Source organism: Phyllobates terribilis, unplaced genomic scaffold, assembly GCF_046119375.1.
Source record: "Phyllobates terribilis strain yellow unplaced genomic scaffold, ASM4611937v1 Scaffold_2__4_contigs__length_985480577, whole genome shotgun sequence".
Taxonomy (NCBI): Eukaryota; Metazoa; Chordata; class Amphibia; order Anura; family Dendrobatidae; genus Phyllobates; species Phyllobates terribilis.
Window position 1 is genome coordinate 826,713,326 of NW_027362762.1, and position 26,661 is coordinate 826,739,986.

At 42.5% G+C, this 26,661-nt stretch overlaps 1 protein-coding gene across 1 annotated transcript in view; it reads left to right on the top strand.

Moving 5' to 3' along the window:
• The window catches only part of PITPNA (phosphatidylinositol transfer protein alpha), a 76,638-nt gene extending 55,825 nt beyond the window's left edge, over nucleotides 1-20,813 (top strand). Inside the window, exons 10-12 of the mRNA XM_073667737.1 lie at nucleotides 7,788-7,910; nucleotides 9,948-10,014; nucleotides 14,305-20,813. Coding sequence (XP_073523838.1) covers nucleotides 7,788-7,910; nucleotides 9,948-9,995 — 171 coding nt within the window. The 3' untranslated portion in view covers nucleotides 9,996-10,014; nucleotides 14,305-20,813. The remainder of the gene's footprint in view (nucleotides 1-7,787; nucleotides 7,911-9,947; nucleotides 10,015-14,304) is intronic.
• Nucleotides 20,814-26,661: the final 5,848 nt, after the last annotated feature.

The following is a 26,661-nucleotide window of genomic DNA, read 5'->3' on the forward strand; positions in this document are numbered from 1 at the left end:
TTCTTGCCATAATACAAATTCTAACAGTCTATTCAGTAGGACTATCAGCTGTGTATCCACCTGACTTCTGTACAACACAACTGATGGTCCCAACCCCATTTATAAGGCAAGAAATCCCACTTATTAAACCTGACAGGGCACACCTGTGAAGTGAAAACCATTTCCGGTGACTACCTCTTGAAGCTCATCAAGAGAATGCCAAGAGTGTGCAAAGCAGTCATCAGAGCAAAAGGTGGCTACTTTGAAGAGTCTAGAATAGAAGACATATTTTCAGTTGTTTCACACTTTTTTGTTAAGTATATAATTCCACATGTGTTAATTCATAGTTTTGATGCCTTCAGTGTGAATGTACAATTTTCATAGTCATGAAAATACAGAAAAATCTTTAAATGAGAAGGTGTGTCCAAACTTGGTCTGTACTGTGTGTGTATATATATATATATATATATATATATATATATATATATATATATATATATATATATATATATATATATATATATATATATATATATAATATATTTATATTATAATATATTTATATTTTTTTAATTAAATCTGTGTAGTGTGTAGTGTATTAATATACTCTCCTACCGCTGCTTTCACTGGGATTCTGCACCGTCCTGCTCCTCTTCTCAGTGACGCCACAGCAATTCAGACTATTTGGCTCACTCCATTCTTCTTTTATAATGTAAATGTATGGAGCCACATCCTGATGCTCCATAGACTTACATTGTAAATGCCTCTTCCGAGTCGTGCAGGGCGCAATGTGACCCAGAGAGTCTGCAGAGCAGTGACAACACTGAAAAGCAGAGTGGAATGGCGCTGGATCCTGAAGAGAGCAGCGGTAGGTGAGTATATTAATACACTCACACTGCACACCATACACATTTTTATTTAATGAAAATAATATTCGTGGGAGGGCTTTTTTAATATGGATCCGTTGCATAACTGATGCAAACTAAAGCAGAAGAGCCACTTTGACTATATGATGTGTTCAGTATGGTTTCTGTTATGTATCTGGATCTAAACCAGTAAAAAAAAGTGTATGAATAGTCCTAAGAGCATTCCCAGATCATCCTTGGCATCGGCTGTTGGCCTCAAAATCCAGCCCTTTTGCCTTTTATTGATGTGGACATGCTGGGCTTTCAGCTCTGACAATAGCACAAGACATCTCTGGTGGATGACATTCACATCAACTGTTGGCAAAGAGGCTGGATTATAAGGCCAACAGAAGCCACTAAACACTGTTGGGGTACACCCGTTGGGCCACTCTGCGCTGATTTGTAGGGCCAGGTTTCGCTACTACACCTCTACATGCTGACTGGCCAGCTGACATTAAATACAACTATGAATGTGATTTTGGTAGAAGCTTCACACTATAGAGCAATTCATTAATCAGTAAATCCCTTATGGTGGTAACACTTTCCTCTACCGAACAGTTGTTCTTTCTAACCCATCTGTACACGTGGACACTCAACCTGGCTAAGCATGTCAATCACAGTGTAGGAAAGACAAAGTGCAACACGAAGGGATGAGGGGAGGGGAGCCCAGACACTAGGGAAAGGGGGAGTGGAGACCTTCTAGGCTGATCTAATATCACCCTGTCTCCCCTACCGTCCCTATATGGATTCCTCACCAATCACCGAACAAGAAACCTAAGCCCAGTATATCCCTAGAACTAGGCCCTGGATAGGGAAGGGGGGTGGATGAGCACTTGTCAGTCCCCACTATAAACAAAAGGCAACAAGGGAGACAAACACAGAGGGGAGAAACTTAGCTTGAGCAGACTTCAGAGAGATTACACCAAACGTCCTCCAAAGCTCCAGAGAGTTAGTAAGCAGACTGCAATAGCTCCAAGCCTTCACTAGGAAACATGTGAATATCACCGGCACCTCCCTGCAGTAACCTGAAAGTATTTAAACACCCAGGCCAGGGTGTCAATCAGAGTAGGAGGGAGGTAGCCGCTGGGTCCTAAAGTAAGGCAGGTTTCAGAAGGCGTCTGTAATGTCAAACGAAGTGACCTTCTGCAGCCAGCTGCAGAACGACTGTCTGCTACATCTGACACACCCGTGACAAAGCATCTGTGTATGCACCATAGGGGGAGTAGAATAAGCCGCCGCCAGACACCTTTTGACATCTGTTTATCTGCCTTGATAACACAAGTTTATGCATGGTGAAATCCTAAGTTGGGAGTTTCCTTTTTCCCCCTCACCCATGACAGGACACCTTGAGAGAGGGATCAGCCCCATCAAGGACAGGAAACCGTCAGAAATAAAGGGGCGGTACCTCTACCTCGCTTCAATTGGTGTCCTGTCCTTGATGGAAACCTGTCTGGAAAGAAGATGCAAGCTTACCTGGGTCTGTTCCCGTGTGGAAGAACGGTCGCTGGCCTGTGCACCGGGTTCCAGGCTCCAGAAGCGCCGTCCGCAGCTCCTTTGGGGTCTGTGTCCGAGCGGACGCACGAGTTGAGGCAGGCTCCGGCTTCCCGCAAACCGCTGCACTGCCCTCCACCTGCCGCCTCAGTTGCCCACATTCTGGAGCCGCAACATCCGGGTATGACGCGCCTGACATCACGGTGCTGGGCACGCTGGGAGAAGCGTGCCGAGTGACGTCAGGGGGCGGCGCCCTGTAAAGCCCTCCCTAGACTGCTTTTTTGAAGCCTCGGCCTTCTTGAACCGGAGGAGGTTCTGGATGGCCCTATTTAAAGTGGGGGTTTATCCTGAAAGCGCTTCTCATGCTCCAGCGCACAAGTCTGGGTAAACCATGACTGACTAGAACAGTCAGGAGTAGCAGCTAACCCCCCCCCCCCCACCTCAGCAAAGGAAGAGGCAGGCTGACGTCTCTCACACGGACAGCCGCTCGAGCAATCGTAGTGGCAGCTGCAGGAGTAAGGTATCGGACGTCTCTGAACCATCCAGAAAGGAATCATCGCATATTCCGCCACAGCCTCTGAATCCGGTACCCGTTTGTGACTTCAGGGGTGAGTGATCTTCGTGAATGTCACCCTTTAGTAACGGGAAGTCTTTTATGTGCTTCCTTCTGGGGGAGCCTAAGAAGAGTAGCGCCAAACAAAAGCACAGGATTTGTGCCCTATGCCAAATTTCCCTTCCCATAGATTGGCAAAAACAGCTTTGCTCAAACTGTATTAATAGAACCATAGCAGAAAGTTCTCTGGATTTTGCATCCAATCTAAAATCTATAGTCCATGCAGAGGTTCAAGGGTCCCTGAAGGGGTTACTTAGAGGGAAGAAAAAATCCCATTAGGATATCTCCTGCAACTCTGATTCCTCCCAGTCCGAGGATCTATGGCTGAGTGATTCATCGTCCTCTTCTTCATCGAATAATGGTAGACCCTGCTTCCCAATTGAGGGTACGGACAAGTTGGTCAGATCGACCATGGGTTTGGGAGAGGAGAAAGCCAGATCCCAGGAAGACATTATGTTTGCGAGCCTTGGGGGGGGGGGGGGGGGGTCGCTCTTTTCCGGTAAACCCTAAAATTCAGGGCCTCATTGACAGAGAATGGAGGAAACCAGAGAGATCAGGGGCCTTACCCTCCTTCTCTAAGAGAAGGTACCTCTTTGAGGAGAAGGACTCTGAGTCTTGGGATAATATCCCCAAAGTTGACAGGGCAGTTGCCTGATCGTCCAAAAAATCATCCCTTCCCTTGGAGGATTCAGGCATCCTAAAAGATGCCCTTCATAAAAAAGCTGACTCCTTTCTACATCACACTTGGGAAGCTGGAGCAGGGGGCCTAAAGCCTGCGGTAGCTGGCATCCGTGTTGCAATATCTCTCATGGTGTGGCTCCAACAATTAGAAGACCAAGTTAAGGGTAAAAAGAATCCTTTCTAATCTGCCCCTAATGCAGGCAGCGTCAGCCTTCCTGGCAGACTCTTCAGCGGACTCGGTTAAACTCTCGGCTAGATCAGCAAATTTGTCTAATGCTGCCAGATGGACCTTGTAGCTCACGGGTTGCCCAGGTGACCTACAATCTAAACATAAGTTTTGTTCCCTCCCTTGTGACAGCAGACTCCTGTTTGGCCAGAAGCTGGATGACCTTTTAGAGAAGGCTGGCGATAGGAACAAAGGTTTCCCAAGATTCTCGGGGGACTCAAGAAGATTTACTTTTCGGAGAAGAAAATTTAATCTTGGTCGCCCTCCAGGAGACAGGAAAAAATGGGAGTCCAAATCAAAAAAGGAGTCGGGCTATATGTTTGGAGGACCATTCTCCAATACTAAGAAATCTTCCCAATGACGCCGGGCCGGAGGTAGGGGGAAGGCTTTCCCACTTTATTCTAGCTTGGGAAGCCATTAGATCAAACCCCTGGATTCTGAATATTGTGAGTGGTGGCCTGAAGATACGGTTCAGCCAGATTCCTCGCTGTACCTTTGTGATTACCCCCAAGAGGAAGGTCCAGGAAGAACAGATAGCTCTGGAGTCAGAAATATTAGAGCTAGTAGAGAAACTGGTTCTTCTCAAAGTTCCCATATCACAAAGGGGGAAGGGATTCTATTCCCCTCTATTCCCCTCTATTCATGATAAATAAACCAAATGGGTCCTTAAGGACCATCATCAACCTCAAGAGTCTAATCCGGTTGATGGAGAACCAGACTTTCAAAATGGAGTCAGTGAGCTCGGCAGTGAAGCTCTTGCCCCACAATTGCTTTATGGCAGTAATAGACTTGAAGGACGTCTATTGTCATGTCCCAATTCATCCAGACTACCAGAAATATCTGAGAGTAGCCCTGTTCATTCAGGAGGAACTGAGGCATTTTCAGTTTATTGCCCTACCCTTCGGCCTCTCCATAGCCCCGAGAGTATTTATGAAATTAATAGCAAAAGTAACAGCCTTTCTACGAATCAAAAACGTAGTGATCGTTCCCTACTTTTTGGTTGGATGACTTTTTGGTAATGGGGAAATCAGAAGTCCACTGCTCCAGTCAACTTCTAGAAGTCATGGCGGTGTTGCAGCGGCTAGGATGGTTGATAAATACCCAAAAATCAAAATTAACTCCCACAAGGACTCAAATCTTCCTGGGTCTAATCCTGAATTCTCATCTCCAAACCTGCTTCCTCCCAGAAGACAAGGTCCGCAAAGTAACTGGTTTAGTCTCGAAGGCCATAGTCTCTGGTAATGTCCCTAAGAGAATCCATGTCCCTCCTGGGCTCCATGACTGCCTGTCTCCCAGCAGTCAGATGGGCTCAAGGGCATATGAGACTTCTTCAGTGGGAGGTCCTGTCAGCGCAGAGACCCTTCAACGGGCATTTAGAAAAAAAGCTCTCTTTCCCCAGAAGCTGCAGATTCCCTTTCATGGTGGACAAACAGGGAATATCTGACCTCAGGCATACAGTGGTCCAGACCAATAGACCGTGTGATTACAACCGATACGAGCGGCTCTGGATGGGGGGTTATCTAGCAGAGCTCTCAGTACAGGGTCACTGGGCATACCATGAGATGGGGGCATCTTCAAACTTAAAAGAACTTTGGGCAGTGGAGAAATCCCTGATAGGCTACTGTTGTCCGATTGTCGGACCTGACCTGGACATGGTGACCCTGAATGTGAGGAAGGAAGCCTATGTAAATCACCAGGTGGGAACAAGGTCACGCTCCCTGATGACTGTGGCAGACATGATCCTACATCTGGCAGAGCAACATCTCCCATCCCTCAGTGCCCTACACATAAGGGGGGTGGAAAACACAAGAGCAGATTTTCTCAGCCGCCACACCCTAAGACAGGGGGAGTGGAGCCTAAACCCCTTGGTCTTCTGACAAATTGTCCAGTTATGGGGGCAACCAGACATAGACCTGTTCGCAACAAGAGCAAACAGGAACGTAGAGAGATTCTGTTCCTTGAACCCAACAGAAAATCTCCATGCTGTAGATGCCCTCCAGATTCCATGGAAGTTCAGGAACTCCTATGCCTTTACCCCGTTAGTAATGGTTCTGGCAGTGGTGAGGAAGATTCGGGAGGATGGGGCAAGGATAATTCTTATAGCCCCTTTTTGGCCAAAGAGACCCTTGTTCTCCCTGCTTCGTCTAATGTCTGTTTCAGATCCCTGGGTCCTACCAGAGAGGCCGGACCTTCTCATTCAGGGACCAGTATTCCACGCCCAAGCCAGAGGATTCCATCTTGCGGCGTGGAATTTGAGAGGTCACTACTAAGTAGCAAGGGGTTTTCATTAGGTTTAGTCTCTACCCTACTGAATAGTTGGAAACCAATAACAGAAAAAATTTATAGCGGAGTCTGGGGGAAATTCCTAGATTTTATAGATGCCCCGTTATCAGATAAGCCTCCAACCAAGGGAATCCTGGAGTTTTTACAAAAGGGGCGTGACCTGGGTCTAGCATTGGGGACTCTTAAAGTTCAGGTGTCTGCCTTGGGGGCGCTCTATAATTGTAACCTGGCGGGGAACAGGTGGGTCTCTAGATTTATCAAGTCCTGTGCCAGAGCCAGACCGGTTCGGTCTCTTAAAGTTCCTTCCTGGGACCTGAATCTGGTCTTGAATGCACTCACCAGTGACCCATTCGAGCCCCTACAGGACGTCTCTCCAAAGATCCTCACCCTTAAAACCATCCTCTTAGTGGCCTTAACATCAGCCCGTAGGGTGAGTGACCTGCAAGCCCTTTCGGTCGATCCTCCGTACACGCAAATTCATGTTAGGGTCACCTTGCGTCAGGACCCGGCATATCTTCCCAAGGTGGTGTCTAGATTCCACTGTAACCAGGAGATTGTACTACCCTCGTTTTGCAGCAATCCAAAAAACCCCGGGGAAGTTAGATTCCATAACCTAGATGTTAGGAGATCCCTACTACAGTACATTAACATGACTAGTGAATGGAGGAAGGACCATTTCTTGTTCCTGGCCTATCAGGGGAGTAGGAAGGGTCACGGGGTGTCCAAGGGTACCATTTCCAGGTGGCTTAGGGAGGCCATTTGTCTAGCATATACATCCACAGGAGTTCCGTCCCCGGAAAATGTCGAAGCTCATTCCACCAGAGCCGTAGCAGCCTCCTGGGTGGAGAGGGCAGACGTCTCAATCAATCAGATATGTAGAGCTGCTACTTGGTCTACACCATCCACCTTCTATAAGCACTATCAATTTGATCTGTCCTCTGACCTTACCTTTGGGAGTAGGGTACTTCAGGCGGTGGTCCCTCCCTAGGGTGCTTGTAATTCTCCAAAATTCTCTCAAGGTGTGCTGTCATGGGTGAAGGGAAAACACCAAGGTTACTTACCGGTAGCCGTTTTTTCCTGAACCCATGACAGCACCCGTAGTTTTGACCCCCTGTTTTTTTCTCACACCCTGGTGTGCACTTTTTTTGGTGTTATATATATTGTAGGTGTTGGTTATGTGTCTAACCTTTTCTGGAGGTCCTCTCAATGTTCTGTAATCAACTGAAGCGAGGGAGAGGCAACGCTCTTTTATTTCAAACGGTTTCCTGTCCTTGATGGGGCGGATCCCTCTCTCAAGGTGTGCGGTCATGGATTCAGGAAAAAACTGCTACTGGTAAGTAACCTTGGTGTTTCTTTTTGGACCTCTTGACGTCCATTACACCATGGTATTTTTTTTATTAAATGTTGCATGGCCTAGTAATCACCAGAGGCAGTGAGAATGCCGGGTACAGAAGTGAAGACTGACTCCCACGGAGGACCATACTGGACACCTGAGCAGGGCGGCCCAAATCGTATTGCTCACTTTTAATTATGGATTTCCTTCCAATTGAGTGCACTATTTTTTTTATCTTTTTGCCATGTTTGTAATTTTTTATTTTCTTTCTTTCAGCAAGAGAGGCGATTGTTTACGAATTTTCATCGGCAGCTTTTCTGCTGGCTGGACAGGTGGGTGGAGTTAACCATGGAGGACATTCGCAGGATGGAGGATGAAACTAAGAAAGAGCTTGATGAGGTTGGTGTTTCTGCTTCTCTAGAGAATGACCCTAGGATTTCTTCTGCCAGATGCTACCTTTTCATCTTATCCAGAATCACATTTCCGTATTCCCATCTGTATTAACCCCTCCTGCTCTATGACATATTATTACAGAATAGTCTGGGTGTCCATCCGGAGTAGGTGCCTCCTGTGTTACACAGCTGGCACCTGCCTCTAACAGAAATTGAAGACGCTAACTCCCAATTGCTGCAGTTTAACCACTTAAATGTCTGTACTAATCTCTCTGACACCAGCCTTTAAATTGCGTAATCCTGGTGGGGCATCTGTTCAAACATTTGGCTCATCCACTTTTCCCAATTCAAAAATAAAAAAAAATAAGCATAAAACATCTGTGCTTATCTGAACCATCTCCTGCAGCTGCTTATCCCCAGAGTTATGAGACACCGGTGCTGAACTGCCATCATCTGTAATCCATATGGGTATGTTCTGAAATCAGTGCAATTGGAATGGGGAAAAAGCAGGGGTATGGATATGGAAGCCACTTGCATGAAATTTTCTTACAGGAAAGAAGACAAATTCCCTAATAAATTGATCTGCAAAGTTTTATAACTTTCCTTGGGCAAAAGTATTAAAATAAAAGATTAGTTACTCTTTAAGGAGAAACTTTACCCCTTAGACTTTCCATCTAAGACCTGTTTACACAGCCCTTTACAATGATGGGAGGAACCTCCAAACCAGTTGTCCACAAATGGAGTTTTTTTTATTTTACAGAAGAGTTTGGCTTGGCTTTATACTCTAACTCATGTGTCAAGGCTCTTAAGGCCATGTTCACACATTGCGTTTTTGATGCGTTTTTTTGATGCAAATTTTCAGCTGCGTTTTACAGTACCAGCAAAGTCTTATGAGATTCCAGAAATCTCATGCACACAGGTTGGTTTTTATTTGATCAGTATTTTGTGCTTTGCGTGTTTTTTTGTTTTTTTTTTGCAGAATAGAGCATGTCACTTCTTTCAGCGTTTTTTCACCCATTGTAAGTAATGGGTGGTGAAAAAAACACACCAAAAACGCAGGTGTCTGGTTTTTTGTGCAAAACCAAAATGAGATTTTTTTTTTCTCACTGAACTTTATGTACATGCATAAAGAGACAAAATGACAGTGAAAAAAGCAAGCAAAAAAGCAAGAAAAATCCTGAACAAACCTCCTGCCAAGAGATCAGGTTTTGCTGCAGAAAAAAACGCTGAAAAAAATGCAATGTGTGAACATTGCCTTACAGTCTAAAAAAACAACAACCCAGTAGCCAGTGTGAAAAATGCAAGATTACTGATTTTGTTTAATAAGTATGTGATATGGGAAAAAAAGCCAAAAATGAAAGAAGAGTACATGGAGCTCAAAAACCTGACTTAATAAAAAGGGAAAATAAAGACTGCAAAGGTCATAGTACGAGATATACAAAAGAATAAATACATACTTAAAGGGGTTTCCCACAAACAAAAGTTCATTTTAGTCAATAGATCTTGGAATAATAATACGTTCCACAATTGAATGTATTTAAATAAAATGTTCCTGTTCTGAGATAATCATATAAATGTGTCCCTGCTGTGTACTGTGTAATGGCCGTGTCTGACCGTACAGGAACAGGGTCTGATCATACCACATCTCCTGGGCAGGGGAGGAAGCAAAAGAGTATACAGACATTACAGCAGGGGATCACAGCTGATTCTTTTTTTAAGTAAAATTTTGTTTAAAAACAGGCGGTGAAATGATTTACCTCACAAAAAGAATCAGCTGCGATCTTCTGCTGTCCTGTCTGTATACTCTTTTGCTTGCCCCCTCTGCCCAGGAGATGTGGTATGATCAGACCATGTTCCTGCATGTGTTGTTTATTGGAATAATATTAATAAAGAGGAATATAATAGTATAACGTACTGTAAAATGTCAAAAAATGATTATCTTTGCTTTCAAATGTATTTACTTACTAGATCAAGCAAAATGTTTTAGATTTTGTTTATGTATTTAGTTAATACAGGAATAATTATTCTGATGTTTCAATTTTAGATGCGGGAGAAAGATCCAGTGAAAGGCATGGTGGCCGCAGATGACTAGCATTCAAGTACTGAGTTCAGTAAGTATATTACTTGCATTGCTTCCATCCTGGTTTTGGTTTCATTACAGCACCCGACTGTGAAAAGATCAAATGTAAAAAAAACTTTCCTGTTCAAAATCTCCTGAAATAAAGTGTATACGTGCCTCCTGTGCTTTAATTTAGTTATCAGCTGGGATATGTTATCAATATCCATTATGACTCCCACTTATCACTAGAATGAAGTGTCACTGTAGCCAAAAGTTGGTCCAAAAAAAAACAAAAAACAGAACTTGGTAAATCCTTAAACGGGAACTGTACATTCGCCAAAGTTTAGATAGATCAAGAGAAAAGGCAAATATATGAAACTTTGTAAAATAGTTTATCTGACAAATCTGCTTCTTTCTTCACTTATGAGACACTTCTAGTCCCCACCTATCCACCTACTTACTGAATTTGTCATCCAATCAAAAGGGAAAAAAACTGCTGAACTCGCTCTTACTCAGTCAAGACAGCTAGTCTACTCACAATGGTGTCATGTTAGGCTATGTTCACACGTTCCATTTTTGCTGCACTTTTTTGGTGCAAATTTTCAGCTGCAATTTACAGTACCAGCAAAGTATATGAGATTTCAGAAAACTCATGCACACACATTTGTTTTTTTTCCTGACTGAATTAGAAAACTGCTGCATTTCTGAAAACTGCAGCATGTCACTTCTTCTTTCAGTGTTTTTGCAGTGTTTTTTTCACCCATAGAAAGCAACGAGTAAGTGCAAAAAACGCAGGTATCAGGTTTTCCTGCATTTTTAGTGAAAAAAAGCAGCTACAGCAGTATGTGAAACCCATTTATTTTTGTGATTTTCCCAAGTACCATAATGTTTAATTAAATTAGTGATGCGTACAAAGCAAATATTGGCCTACCAAGGTGTGACATTGAACAATGCCTGTGGTGGACCAAGGTGTGAAATTGTACAATGCCTAAGCAACTCAATGGCAGAATTAAGTGTAAAAGTAAACAGTGTTCTTCAAACACAATGCTCTGCCAATGTCTTAGGTAAACCAATTCCCCCCCTCTGTTACGTTTGTAATGTGTATTTTTGCATGAACATATGTCTTGCATTGGTGATCTGTTTTCATGCTTCTGTAGTGGAAGCAAAGCTGAACTTTTGGGATCGTGAAAAACGCAGCAAAACCTGCTTTTGCTTTACTGCCAAGAGAGCAGGTTTTGCCTGCAGAAAAAAACGCAGCAAAAAACGCAACGTGTGAACATAGCCTTATACGCTATGGATAGGGGGCTGAGGAGCATAGAAAGAAAACAGACACATGAGCATCCAGACAGCTCAGGACTGCTGTATAATGTCCTCCATGCTGCCACTGCTTTTCTCTGTGTGCTAAAAAAGAAAAGTAGAGCAGGAATCCATTTCTCTGTGCTGCGCTGTGTAAGGGAGAGATCCTCATTCAGTTAGTCTCCTTCCACCAGCTCAGTCTATTGCAAATTTAAGAGATAAAGCCTACAGATGGGAAAACTGATGTATATGCAGGATACAAGTCATACAATAGCCAGAAATCTTAACCTGAAAAGATATTTGAATTACGATTACTCTTTCTTGCTGTGGCCATTTTCCGTTTGTTTTTTCCTCCCCTTTTCCTTCAGTATAGCTGTTTGAGGGCTAGTTTTTTTGCTAGTTGTACTTTTGAATGACTCCATTCATTCTACCACATAGTGTGCTGGTAAACAGGAAAAAATCCAAGTGCGTTGCAATTACTAAAGAAAGTGTCTTTTCACAATTGTTTTATGTTTTTTTTTTATTTACCATGTTCATTGCATGCTAAAATGGACTTGGCAGTATGATTCTCCACGTCCTAACGAGTACACAGATACCAAATGTATAGTTTTTTTTTTGTTTCTTTCTGTTTTTATTTAAGTGGTGAAAAAAAAATCCAAGTGCGAGCATCAAAGTCAGGGAGCTGTCATATGACATCATATGTCGGTAAGGGGATTAAAGGGAACCTGTCACCAGGTTTTTTTGGTACCCCATCTGAGAGCGGGCAGAGACACGGATTCCAGCAATGTATCGCTTACTGGACTGCTTGCTGTAGTTTTGATAAAAATCACTGTTTTAACTGCTGAAGATCTACAAGTTCTCTGAATACTGAGCTCTGTGTAGCTCTGCCCACTCCACTGATTCCCAGCTTTCTGCCTAAACAATCAGTTGGTGGGGGTGGGATTATACTGAGCTTATACTTCTTGCTGACGTTTTTATAAAATCACTGTCTTATTATGATCAGGAAATTATTAATAGAGGACTAGTAAACCTGCTGCCAGGTAGTCCTCCGTAATCATGCACTTACTATTACCCCGCTCACACCACTGATGTGCATAGGCAGAAAGCTGTCAAATATGCACAGAAAACTGTCAATCAGTGGTGTCGGTGGGTTACACAGAGCTCAGCATTCAGAGAACTGGTAGATCTGCACCAAATGAAATTCTGATTTTATCAAAACTGTTGCAAACAGCCCAGTAAGTGACACATCGCTGGAATCAGGGTCTCTGCCCCTACATTATGCTGCTCAGAGGTGGGGTCGCAAAAACCTGGTGACAGATTCCCTTTAAAAGCCACACTGCTTCACTTTAAAAGATTTGTCTTTTCTTTATGTTAACAAGTGTCCTGAAGACATGATTTTGTGTCCGGCCTTACAAACTTCACAGCACTCCTGTCTAAAAAATGTTCTCTTATGAAGGAGCATGTGACCAGACCTGTCCATCAACCTCCAATAAAAAAAACGACTCTCCCATGTGCCGTGTTTTTCAGTTGGAGAAGACTGGTGGACAGATCTGGTCACATGCACCTCCATCAGTGACCGTTCTGAGAACAGAGCTGTGCAATCTGTGAAGAAGGCTGTACTAACAGGTAAAGAGGAGAACCTGTAATACTTAAAGTGCCTTGAAAAAGTATTCATGCCCCTTGACTGTTTCCACATTTTTTGTCACGTTAAACCCACAAACTTAAATGTATTTTATTGGGATTTTATGTGTATACGAACAAAAAGTAGCAAGTATTTGTGAAATGTAAAGGAAATGACACATGATTTTCTAAATATTTTAAAAATCGAAATCTTAAAATTGTGACGTGCATTTGTATTCAGCCACTCCGAAGACTGTGCTTTTTAGGATCACAATTACTGCTGCAAGTCTTTTGGGGTATGTCTCTATGAGCTTTGCACATCTAGAGGCTGAAATTTTTGCCCATTCTTCTTTGCAAACAAGCTCAGTGAGATTGGATGGAGGCGTCTGTGAACAGCAATTTTCAAGTCTTACCACAGATTCTCAATGGGATTTGGGTTTGGACTTTGACTGGGCCTTCAAACACTTGAATATACTTTTCTCTAAATGATTCTATTGTAGCTCTGGTAGTATGTTTTTTTAAAATGGACAGTCCAAGTATAGTAGTTTCAAACCACTTGTTTAATTCCACATATGGAACATTTGTTATGCAAATCCAATGTTTTATCATATTTAAAGAGGACCTTTCACAAGTTTGAGCATGTTAAACTGGGCACATCATGGAATAGTATCTGCTGAGCTGAATAAAACACATTTTTTTCATTCCTTATCTCCGTTTCGGATAGATTAGCTAGTTAAAATTGATATGCTAATTTCTACTAAGGCTAAAGGGGTTTTAGCACAGATTCATCTCTGAAGTGGTTATTTTTTTTCCCTTGAGTGCATGTCGTTGATCAGTCCTAAAGTTAGGAGGCTTAAAAAAAATAAAAAATAAAAAAAAATAAAAAATATGCATGACGTCTGAGATAGTCGGACTGCACACTGATCTCTTTTCCGGAACTTACTGTGATTACAGTGGGGCAGGGGAATAGAGCAGATCTGTGTCATTACAACCATCTCCGCATCTGAAGCTCTCATCCCACAGCACTGCCCTACTTTGCCTCCTCCAACACTGACAGTGCCGTGGGATGAGAGCTCCAGATGCAGATGTGTTGGTAATGGCACACACCTGTTTACTCCCCACCAACACTTGCAATAAAAGTAGATGCCGATCAGTGAGGAGAGCATGTCGGTTCCTGCTTATGATTGGTCAATGTCATGCAGGGGAAAAAGTAACCACCCGCAGAGGTGAATCTAGTCTTCGTGTTTTTTTTTTTAATTTATCATTTTCACTGTGTTTTAGTCTGTTCTGCAGCCACTACACCATGATGTGGCCAGTTTAACATGCTCAAACTTGTGTAAGGTCCACATAAAATGATTGTACACCATATACCAAATATTAGCGGTTTCCATTGCTGTCTAATAAGTGATTTTTTTTTCCCTTTCAGTTTTGAACTGAAGCGATGGACAGGAACATCCTGTATTCTGGTCCTGATGGATAGCTCACTTCTAGATCAAGTCCACTACCTGTTTTTGCAAAAGATTTGACCCTTCCTTGTAGTTTACTCTAGGCACCCTGTAATATTGTGAGCTTGTAGTCCTATAACAAGCAAACGCTGATTCTCATACCCGTGCGATGAAGGAGCTCACCCTCAGGTGCATTGTGTATATACTGTATTAACAAAGCCCTCTGCTCTTATATTTTCATTGTCCCCAGAGAGTCTACTGAGCTCCTCTTTAATTTAAATGTCACTTTTAGGAAAAAAAAATGTCTTGTGATAATTGTGAATTGCAAATATTCTGTTTTACTTATTTGAGACATGAATTGCTATTTAAAACAGTGATCTCATTTTTTGTGGGGAGGTACCAGTACCATTGGTGCCACAAATCCCATTTTACGTGCAAAATATCTAAAGCTCTATATGAACTGAGGACCTCTATAGCAGAAGTATCCTTATGTTTTGTAATCTTAGATTCTGCTGGTTTATGTCACAATGATGTAAATAATCGCAAACCTATCGGTTTATGTTCTGGTAAGACAATCCAATTCCACTTTGGTCTTGACATTCCTGTGTTATCAGCGTGCTGCCCAACTAACAGCATCTCCAAAATATGCCCCCAAAATCGTTGTGGGTTCTGTGTAATTACATATATCTCAACATATTGTCCTAAATCATGTATATACAATTCTGTCATTAGTCTACATACTGATATCTACTGCTATATAAATCTAGGAGATCATGCTGGGATTTGTACTTGGCCAAACTGCAAAACGCATGCAGCTACAGAATTAAATAATTTTTTTAAGCAACAGACAGCTGTGCAATAACCCAGATTTGTATTGGATTTTAAGAAGGTTAAAGGGGTATCCCCATCTCCAAGATCCTATATCAATATGTAGTAGATGTAATAATATTAGCAAATATATCTCCAATTAGAAATGTAGTATAGATTTTCTGATTCTCTGTCTCTTTCGTCTTGTGCATGCATTGCAGGACCTTGGGTATCCGTGGTTACGACCACTGATATAGTGACAGCTAGTTACTAATGGTCGTAAACCACGGATACCTAAGGTCCTGCAATGCCTACACATGAGGAAAGAGACAAAGCGAATGAGAAAAACTATACTACATTTCAAATTGGAGGTATTTGCTAATATTATTATTTTAACACCTACTACATATTGGGATAGGATCTTGGAGATGGGAATATCCCTTTTAAAGGGGTTGTCCCTTTAAAATATTTCCATAGGACTGCAGTGCTATAAAGTAGCTGTTTCTCACCTTCCCTGGATCTAGTGCTTCCTCTTTGTCACTGCTCCGATCTTTGTTGATAAACTGTGGTGGTGACGTCACCACTCCAGTGCATGTGATTGGCTGCAGCGGTCACTTGTGCTGTGGTCACTATTGCAGCATCACAACAAGAGATTGGAGCCCCGCCAAAGAGGCAGCACTGAACCCAGGATGGTGAGAAAATGTTCAGCTTGTTAGTTTATAGGTCTGCAATTCTACGGAAAAATAATATTTCAAAATGAGCAGCTCCTTAAACTGTTTAAAGGTTAACCGTCTTTATAACTTTTATTTCATAAATCAATAGTATACATGAAAATATGCAACTTTTTGCAATATTTTATCAGAGAAATCTGCTGCTTTCTCCTACTGGATTGATTTTTTTTTACTCTCAATTTACAGGTAAAATATATATTCAGTGAAGATAGCTCCTGGGTTGGGGAGAAGCAAAAGAGAGTATACAGACAGGACAGCAGGGAATCACAGTTGATTCTTTCTGTGAGGTAAAGCTTTAGTTGCTTGTTTTTATACATGTTTTACCTCACAGAAAGCAGCAGCTGAGATCCCGTGCTGTCCTGTCTGTATATTCTCTTGGTATGATCGCACCCTGTTCCTGTACGGTCAGACACAGCCATTACACGGACACAGCAGGGGCACATTTATAAGATTATCTCAGCACAGGAACATTTTATTTTTGTATCACAACCAATTGTGGAAGTTATTATTATTCCAAGATCTATTGATTAAAATGTACTTTTGTTCGTGGGAAAACCTGTAGACACCGAAGACAGATTTTATGAATTGAGAATTTTGAGAATGAAAGATCAGTCCAGAAGGAGGGGAAAAGAGTGGATTTCCCTGATAAGATGTATTACAACATTTCTTATATTCACGTGCACTGTTCATTTATGGGGGGAAAATAATTGATGGCTATGCTTTAAGTTTCTTCATGAGGTAACTGTTAGATTGGGTGCTGATCGGCTCCTGAAGAGTTAATCAGGTGCTTTAGACGATGTAAAAAGCAGAACTGGCAAAAATAGTAATACAGAACAGACCATAAGACATGCCCATCCTACTGGATATAGCTAATGGTTCTAAGTGGTGAAAAAAGGTAGCTTCTATGAGACCCCTCCTGTTCTTCTCCCCATTACTTTTAATATGTAAAATTTGAGAACTCAGAAATATGGGCCTTGTATGCCTAAGCTGTCTGATAGAAAGTCTGTGCTTGTGACCCATAGCAGCCAATCGCAGCGCTGCTTTCATTTCACCAGAGCAGTTCAAGAAATTAAAGCTGAACACCGGTTGCCATGGGCAACATAACCTGTATTTGTTCCACCATTTTGATAAATTAAGCCCAGTATGTTGTCTTATTGCGGTCGTGTATCAATTCTGTCATTAACAAGACATAAGGCCACTTTAATTCGAAAACCCTGACCTTATTATCAATAGCAACCAAGAAAACTTTCATGTTTTTTTTTTTCTTTTCTTAAAACTGCTGTGAAAAAAAATAAGTGAACGGTGACTGGTTGCTATAGACAACAAGGCGAGTTTTAATACTGAGGCCTAATATTTTGTTTTTTATTACATCCAGGAAAACAACAATGCATAGGAAATTGGGACAATTGAAATATGGTGCCTCTATCTATGTACTGGTACAGAACCATATGAGCCCCATTGACCACCCATACGTGTCAGATCTGCAGGACAAAAGCTGACAAACTACGATGGCTCTCATTTGCCTTGGAAGGGGTAGGGGGGTATTCCTTGTTGTCACAATTGCTCTCAGTGGCCCCATATTTAAGAAATGTGCGATTTTTCAGTATACGTGACTGTCCCTGTGCGGTCAGACTCCATGTATCAATACATAATGTTTAGTTATGAGCAAAGTGCTCGTTACTGGAGTTTGCTTGGGGTGCTCGGGTGTTCACAGAGTATCGCGGGGGCTCGAGTGACATGTTCGAGTCCCCACGGCCGCATGTTTCACGGCTGATAGCTTAAAAAAACTTGCGGGGATCGCCTGACAAACACGGGCAATTTCCGCATGTTTCTTGGCTGTGTAACATGCAGCCGCGGGGACTCGAACATGTCACTTGGGCACCCGCGATACTTGGTGCGTACCCGAGCACCCTAGACAAACTCCAGTAGCGAGCACTTGCACTCATCAGTAGTAATGTTTTGTGACCGCACCATAGCGTTTAACCCTTAGTGTGCGTGATGTCTGTGTAGACAATATGACATGAATATGGAGGTCCGTTTCCACCCTTCCTTGTGATGGCTTCATATACTCCCAATTCGGAAGTGCGTGACGCCAGGCAGACACTTTTTAAGCGTATGAAAAAGTTGTATTTTTGCATTTTGGGGTGACCGAAAGCAATTGTTTGCAAACTGACTACCCAGCCATTTATTTTTGCCAATATCCACTTCTTACTACCTTCTTTGTAAGCACATAGAAGACAAGATGGCGGTCCAAACTGTAAGGCTTGCCGTAAATGTATCTTTAATAATAATGTGGGTTTTAATAATTGTAAATGGTGAAATATAATGTATTGAATGTGTGGCCATCATAAGGTACTCATGGAGATGGGAAGGAAAATCTGTAGCAAAGAGCAGCAGTCCCTTTTTATTTACCACCCAGCACATGCGTTTATCAGATATGATATCACTCCTGACCAAATATAAAGATATATTTTTGTGAAATGTTATAATTTATAAACTTCTATATTCCATTAGCAATTAAAAAAAAAATTCAACGTTTACCTCAGACATAATTTCTCATTGCCCGGCAGTCATAACATTGTTGTTTTTTATTTTTGGGTTGACAGAAAAGCAGCTTTTTTATTGGGTAACTTGTACAAAAATATAGAAAAAAAAAAAAAGTTTTAATGGTAGAACCTCATTTTGAGGGCATTGTTTGTTGCAATTCTCAAATTATTTCCCCAATTGGCTCACTGTTCCAGAAATCGGTCAGTGAGCCCGACTACCCTGACATCTGCACAACCGTGTACGTCCGCTTCCCTTGTCCTGTAGGATATAGCTGTAATTTTAATAATCTTTAAACGATCTTGTACAACAGGCTACCAGTCATCTGTGAGCATCCATTGCTGGTTAAGGTTTGGAGATTGGGGCAATTAGATAAGCCATGTATCGTTTCGCCAACCATTTCCGGTCTTCCCACTTGAGATATAATTGAACTTCCAGTGGTGTCCAGCAGTTACTACTCCTTTTTAGTTTTATGATTCATATATGCATTTGTTTAAGCCAGGCGTGCATGTTAATGGGTGGTTTTATTGTCCAAACTGTTTGAACAGTCATACACTTAGACATTTCATGGTAAAGAAGCGCTTCTATGAAACCTTTTATATTGCCTAAATACATCTAAATGTATATGTAGTGTAAGTGCAGTAATATACTCGCTGATTGCAGTCTTTCCAGCGCCGATCAGCTCCTCTTCTCATTTACGTGAAGCCTATTTTGACTTGCCGGATAACATTGGGGTCTGTGTATGAGCCGGAAGTCGCTTTTACAATGTAAGTCTATGGAGCCTAGAACGAGTCTACAAAGATGCACACAGTGAAAGCGACTTCCGGCTCTCACACAGACCCCAATGTTATCCAGAAAGTCAGAATAGAAGTCATGTGACTCAGAAGAGGACCAGAATGGCGATGGAAAGTACGGTATATTTCCACACTTGCATTACATTACAAATACGTTTAGACCGGTTTAGTCAATAAAAAGATTTTCAAGAGTACTTATTTAAAAGGAGTCTGTCAGCTCAAAATGACTGTTCCAAACAAGCACGGGTGCTCAGTGCACTCTTAGCATGGCCGAGCAGTTCAGTGCACCTTTTTAACTGCATACTTTGTGTCTCTCAACCCCTCTTTCTTTAATGATCGCTTCAGATTTACAGCTGCCAGAGGAGGGCGAGGATAACGACAAACAAATAGGGTGGCATGAAGTTTCAGAGCACCTCTCCACCTAAGTGCTTGGTTTGATCAGTAACTTTGCGCTGACCGACTACCTTTAATTTACCTGCATGTACAGGGTTCACACTCTATATTATTGTACTGCAGCCATAACAATCCTATCCAAAAAGCTTCATTTTGAACTAGTAATTTTTGTCCTGGTACCATACTGTATCGCTAGAACAGCACCAGAGGTGTCTGGCTGCCCATCCTTTCTGACAAAGGATCATGATGAAAACTGAGTAAAGACCAATTTACAGACCAATGATTATGAACATTTGATCCTGTTCATTACTCCACACCTCCACCGATAATACGATCCTTTGTTGTGTGATCGCATATTTTATGTGGACATAAATATCATTGCAGGCCTCACATCCCTCCATTGTTGCCAACAATAAACTGTCTTTTAATGAACGATGCATACCTGCATGTAAATGGAAGCAAACAAGTGGCGATCAACTTGCTATATTGTCCATTGGTCCTAGTTGGAAGCAGAGTATCTGAGTATCTATATTTTGTCAATGGTTTCCAAATTCATATCTTTACAAGTATACACCCCATCCCACAAAATCCAACCTTGCTTAGATTTCTTCTCTGCCCAAAATTGAGTCCTGGTGCATTTTGGCAGCAAAAGATTGCCAGTACCATAGTGACTGGCTTCATGTCATCCATGAGGAAATGGTCCGTACTTTGTCCTACAGACCATTCACTTCTGGTTATTGAATTATAAATGGTGTAAATCCTGTATATATGGTAGCAGGAATATACAGTTCAACATCCTGCAGCGTATTATTTCATTTGCTTATAGGCAGATAAAATGGCTGTTGATTCAGCCCTCTGATAGCTGCTTTCACCATCTAAGGGAAGAGTCTATTTTACTGGTCTGACCTTAGGATTTGGCATCATTCACTGCTGCTTTTGTTTTCTGAGAATTGGTCCTACCTTTCCTGGCAATGGAAGTGGATGAAAACTCACACTTCATGTTCTCAATTGAAACTGCTGCTTTCTTGTCCTGTTATACTTTGAGTAAAACCTCTGTCGATCTTCAGGCAGATACTGATTGTTTGATAACATTCTTCCTTTTGAAATAAGTAATATTTGTAGATTTGCCTAGACTATTATTGTTGTTTCTTTTATGTGAGTTTGTGCCTTTTTTGTCTAATATTCCAATGCAGGCATATTGGAAATAAATATTCTAGAACACTTTTGTTTTGTAATTGATTCTTTTCAAATACATGCAATACATAGGAGTATATAGTGATAAAAAATAGTGCAATGAAAGCGTGTTTTCATATAGTGACCAAATTACAGCTGTCCTTTAATAAGAAATAAAAGCAAAACTCTAAGCCCAGGATCACACATTATTTTTTTTGCGTACTTGAAAAAAAGACCAAGTTTAATCAGTGTTTTTGATCAGATTTTCATCAGTGTTTGGTCAGTGTGTCAATTTTTATCAGTGTTTCATCAGTTTTTCTGGTATGCAAAAAAAATAAAACTGGAGCTTTCTCAAGCCATTCCTATTAATCAGTGAAAAACAGACAAGCACTATGATGCCATCAGAATGCTATCTGAGGTTTTCCCTGACCCTTAGACTTGCATGGATGGGTTTTATACAAGACCAGGATAAATATCAGACATATCTCCTTTTTTTTCCCAGACATTAGCAGGGATGTCAAACTTTTCACTGAGGGCCAAATAAGCATTATTGTTGCCTTCAAAGGGCTGTTCGGTAACTGTAAAACTGTATAAATGTAACTTCTCCTTGCCATATTGTTAAATAACTTGAGGCACTGTATCATACATCCACATCCATTGATCAAGTTCTTAAAAAAATAAACACAAAACAAAATATAAGCACAACCATTCAAATGTATGGTTAAAATGTAATTCAACTAGATTTATTGTTTGAAATGTATTACTTTTTATTCAGGTTTTTAAAAATGCTTACCTATTGTTTTCTGGCCAAATGTCTGACATTGGTTTCCCATGCTTAGTGTGTCTGTCTGGTTTTAAGTCTGGTGCTATAGCAATCTGTAAAGTAGCGTGGAGGTGGTCATTGGTGATGTGATCTGTTCTTATTCATTATTGAAAACACCTGTCATTTGTACTGCGGCGTAGCAGGTGCAATGAGTAGTGAAGTCATGGCGCCTACTGCACTCTCAGATGTACAGGCTCAATGATTGAACTGATGGTTCCCTGTTCCATCATTATTTCCACTGGTATCTGCATCCCAAGTACGCAAATATCAGTGAAAATGAGACACTGGATGTGGGACGGCTGCATGCTGTTGGACTTCACTGTATCCAGACCTTTGTCTGTCCCAGACTATGGGCTGCACTGGAAGAACCAAAGGGCCAAATGTGGCCCATTGGGCCACACTATAGTCCTGCTCCTATTTATTGGCACCCATGAAGTTTAAGTACATAATGTGGAATATCTTCTGAAAAAAATGAATCAAGTAAAGCTGTTTTTGTTTTTTTGTTTTTGCATGGAGCACTCGTGTTAAATACAAAAGAGCAAATGCTAAACAATAATTTAAAACAATGGGAGGGAAAAATAGAAAAACTCAAATCTTGCTGTGGCACTAGTATCGGCACCCTTTATATTAATTTAGTATGGAAACACATTTTCACTCGCCTGTGGTAAATCACAAAAAGAGATTCACCTGTGATTGTCGGTGCCCATGTGACCTGAATTAGCCAATGAATGATGACTTCAGTGTTTTAAAAAGTCACATGGTAGGTCCTGTTCCTTTGCCACAATGGTGAAGACAAAGGAGATGTCTGAGGATATCAGAACTGCTTTTAGAAAACATGACTTCCAAAGGATATAAAGCCATCTCCAAAGACCTTGGTTTCCCAGTTTCAATAGTGCTCAATGTTATTAAGAAGTTTGCCAAGCATGGAACCGTCAATCTCCCCAGATGTGGGGGAAAAAGCAAAATTGACGAGATGTCTTGAAAGGTTGGTGTGAATGGTGTAAAAACACCATGTCAAACATCCAAAGACCTGAAGGCCAACCTGGAACTGTCTGTGTTCATGGTTTCAACAAGTACCATATGCCGCCCACTAATCCAAGCAGAGCTTTATGGGCGAAGGCCAAGGAAGAAACCATTGCTGTAGAAAACACATAAAAAGGAACGACTGACCTTTGCCAAAGAGTACCTTGACAAACCACAATCCTTCTGGGAAAATATTCTGTGGACAGATGAAACAAAAATAGAGCTTTCTCCAATCCCCTCTACAACAACACACCTGGAGGTAGCCTCCCCATCCTAATTAGGGGCAGGAAAACAAGAGGTTAAATAGCCCCTCCCCACTACCATCCCCAGTGTTTTCCTGTCCCCATGGGATGAAGAGGCTACCTGGGGTGCCTGCGGCCGGCGAGCAGGGCCCTATTAAATTTACCGGGCCGGGCTGCAGGGAGCGATCGCCTCCGGCCTTCCTTCCCTGGCAGCTCCCATTTCCTTCGGGAGGTTGACCCCCTCACTCGCCTGCGCCTACGGGTAAAGCTGAGTGGGGTTTGGGAGCTGGGGGCCTCCTGTAGCTCCCCAGCCGGAGTCTCCTCTGTCCTCCATGACAGCATTCCGGCGCGCATGCAGGATGCACCGGAAGTCAGGTTTTCGGCCTGCGGGACGTCACTTCCGGTGTATTCCACCGTGCAACGTATGGGGCCGCGGCGGGAAATTCAAACTGGAAAACCGTGGTTTGCCCAGGAATGGAGGATCTTTCACCGGATAGGTGGAAATTTGACGCTGGATCTCGGTCTCCTCTATAAAAGACCCAGATAAGAAGACATCATTAAGGTAGGACAGAATATTCTGCTACTATGGAGGGTGTTGTTCCAAAGCCTGCGTCTGCAGAGCCCACGGCTAACCCGGCCCCAGTAAGTACTAGGTCCAAGGTTATTCCCCACTGTCTTTTGAGCAGGATCCCAAATATATTTTAAATCTCCCCTTTTTTAATTTTAGGGAGACTAGGATCCTGCACCGAGAGTGGGAGAAAATACTACAGTTCGCAAATGTGCCATCTGTAGGAAAAAGCTTTCTTCCGGGCATAAGAAACCCCTATGCCAGAAATACACTAGCAGCATTGTGAAGGAAGAACAGCCTTCCCTTATGGAAGAAGTCAGGGGAATGGTTCGGCAGGAAATACAATCCTCCCTAGCCTCCTCACAGTCATTCTCGCAAGCCAGAGCTGAGGGTCCATCTCCATCAAAAAGGAGAAAGTATACGGTTAGGGATACCTCTGATTCAGAAGAATTGGGATGTATGGAGGAACCTGAGGAAGGGGTCCTAAGTGAAGATCATGAGGAGGATAGGAAATATTACTTTTCTGCCGAGAATATGGAAGAATTGTTGTCGCAGGTGAGAGACACTATGCAGGTGGAAGAGGAGAAGAAAACCCGTACAGTTCAGGATGAGATGTTTGGGGGTCTGAAATCCAAGAAGAAGTTAGTGTTCCCGGTGCATGACAACATTCGGAGTCTAATTTTGGATGAATGGGAGTCACCTGACAAAAGACTTAGTGTTGCAGGAGAAATGAAGGATAGATTCTCTCTGGATGAAAATGCGGCTAAACTATGGACTGAAGTTCTGAAGGTTGATGTGCAAGTGGCAAGGGTAGCGAAGAAAACAACCCTTCCCTTTGAAGACTCGTTCCAGCTCAAGGATCCTATGGATAGGAAGATGGACAGTCTGCTAAGGAAGACATGAAAAACATCGGCGGCTTCACTGAAGACTAATATCGCTTTGACTTGTGTAGCTCATTCCATGTTTCTCTGACTCCAACAACTAGAGGAACATCTCTGGAAAGGTACTCCTTGGGAGGACTGCCGGGATCTCTTCCTTTGCTGCAAAAGGCCACTGGATTCCTAGCTGATGCCTCGGCGGAGTCTGTCAAGATTGCGGCAAGATCGGCGGCCTTTTCTAATTCTACAAGAAGAGCTCTATGGTTGAAGATGTGGAGTGGGGACAACTCATCAAAATCTAAGCTTTGTTCCATCCCGTTTAAAGGAGAGTATATGTTTGGAGCAGTCCTGGACGAGTTGTTGGAGAAAGCATCCGACAAGAAGAAGTCTCTGCCAGAGCCGAAGAATCCAAGAAACTTCAGGAAGAGACAATTTCTTCCCCCTCAACAACAACAGCAGCAAGCATTTCCGTACAGAGGCAAGGGTAAAATCGGTTGCTGGAGTTACCCTAAAGGGGGAAGAGGAAGGAATATCTTTCAAGGTTCTAGGCAAGACAGACAATGACGCCAAGAAGGTAGGAGGCAGAATTGCAAGCTTCCTTCCTCAATGGCAGCTAATATCTTCAGACAGGAAGATCCTGGACATGGTGACGGTAGGATCCGAAATAGACTTTGCTATCTACCCTCCAAAAAGGATAGAAGTAAAGTCTTGACCAGACAAGATTACACAAGTTGCTAATGACAGGTCTTCAGAATCTTCAAAACTCGGGAGTTATTTCACCAGTGCCTCACATGGAACAAGGAGAAGGTCATTATTCTCAGGTGTTTCTGTTAAAAAAGGTTTCAGGTTTTTACAGGATAATCCTCAATCTAAAACATCTCAACCAATATGTGAAATACAGAAGGTTCAAGATTGAGTTTATAAGGTCCACGATTCCGTTGATTGGGAAAGGATTTGTCATGGCAACAGTAGACCTGCAAGAGGCATACTACCATGTGCCAATTCATCCGGCCTACAGAAAATTTCTCAGGATTTGCCGTAAGTCCGAACAGAGAGGTACTTCATTTTCAATTCAATGTACTCCCCTTCGGCATTTCGTCGGCACCCAGTCTGTTTACAAAGATCCTAGCAGAGGTGGTAACTTGTCTAAGAAAACGGAATATCAGCATCGTCCCCTATTTAGACGATTTTTTGGTGATGGCTCTCTGTTTCAAGTTTGGAAAGAGACCTTCAGATGACCATCCAGATCCTGGAATCTTTAGGATGGTTGATAAACTACAAGAAGTCAGATGTGATTCCCTCCACCAGGAAGACCTTCTTGGGAATTCTCCTGGATTCTCAGCAGCAAGCCTCTTTTCTGCCAAAAGAGAAGCAGATTCAGTTAAGGTCGAAAGTTTATGCACTGAAGAACCGGAGCAGAGTGTCAATAAGATTTGCCATGTCCGTCCTCGGGTCCATGACCTCATCTATTCAAGCGGTACCTTGGGCTCAAGCGCATTCAAGGGTTCTTCAAAACTACATCCTTTCCTGTTGGGACAGATCTCCAAGTTCCCTCTCCAGCAGGATTCATCTGCCAGAAAAGGTGAAAGCATCTTTAAGGTGGTGGCTCTGTCCAGAAAATCTGGAGAAAGGTTCAGCATGGATTCAACTTCCCTTGTTATCGGTCAAGACAGACGCAAGCGAAAGGGGATGGGAGCAGTAGTCTCCCACGTGGCCTTCCAAGGGATCTGGTCACAAGAAATAGCAGAGCAGTCCTCGAACCTAAGAGAACTGAAAGCGGTGGAGGAAACCCTATAGGCAGCCAATTCTCTGCTTCAGGGATCACATGTCAGAGTCTACTCTGACAATATGACAACTGTAGCCACTTTAGACATCAGGGAAGTACAAGAAACAGGAGATTGCAGATGATCTCAGAAAGGATCTTCCACTGGGCGGAGCATCATCTACTATCCTTGTCGGCTCTGCACCTGAGGGGCTCCGACAACTATCAGGTAGATCTGTTGAGCAGGAAAGACATTCATCCAGGGGAGTGGAGTCTGAACTCGAAGATATTTCAGATGATTGTTCAAAAGTGGGGATACCCAGATGTGGACCTGTTTGCGAACCAGAGAAACGCAAAAGTAAGAGCCTTTTTCTCCTTGGACACCGAGGATTCAGCAACCGGGATAGATGCATTCGCTCACCCTTGGGAAGTCGGGTTCGCTTATGCCTTTCCCCCGATTCCGTTAATACCAAGGACCTTTCAAAAAATCAGGTCGGAAGGGGTCAAGACGATCCTAATAGCTCCAATGTGGCCAGAAAGAGCATGGTTCGGAACATTGAGCAGTCTAAAAATGGAGGATCCGTTGATGCTTCCTCAAAT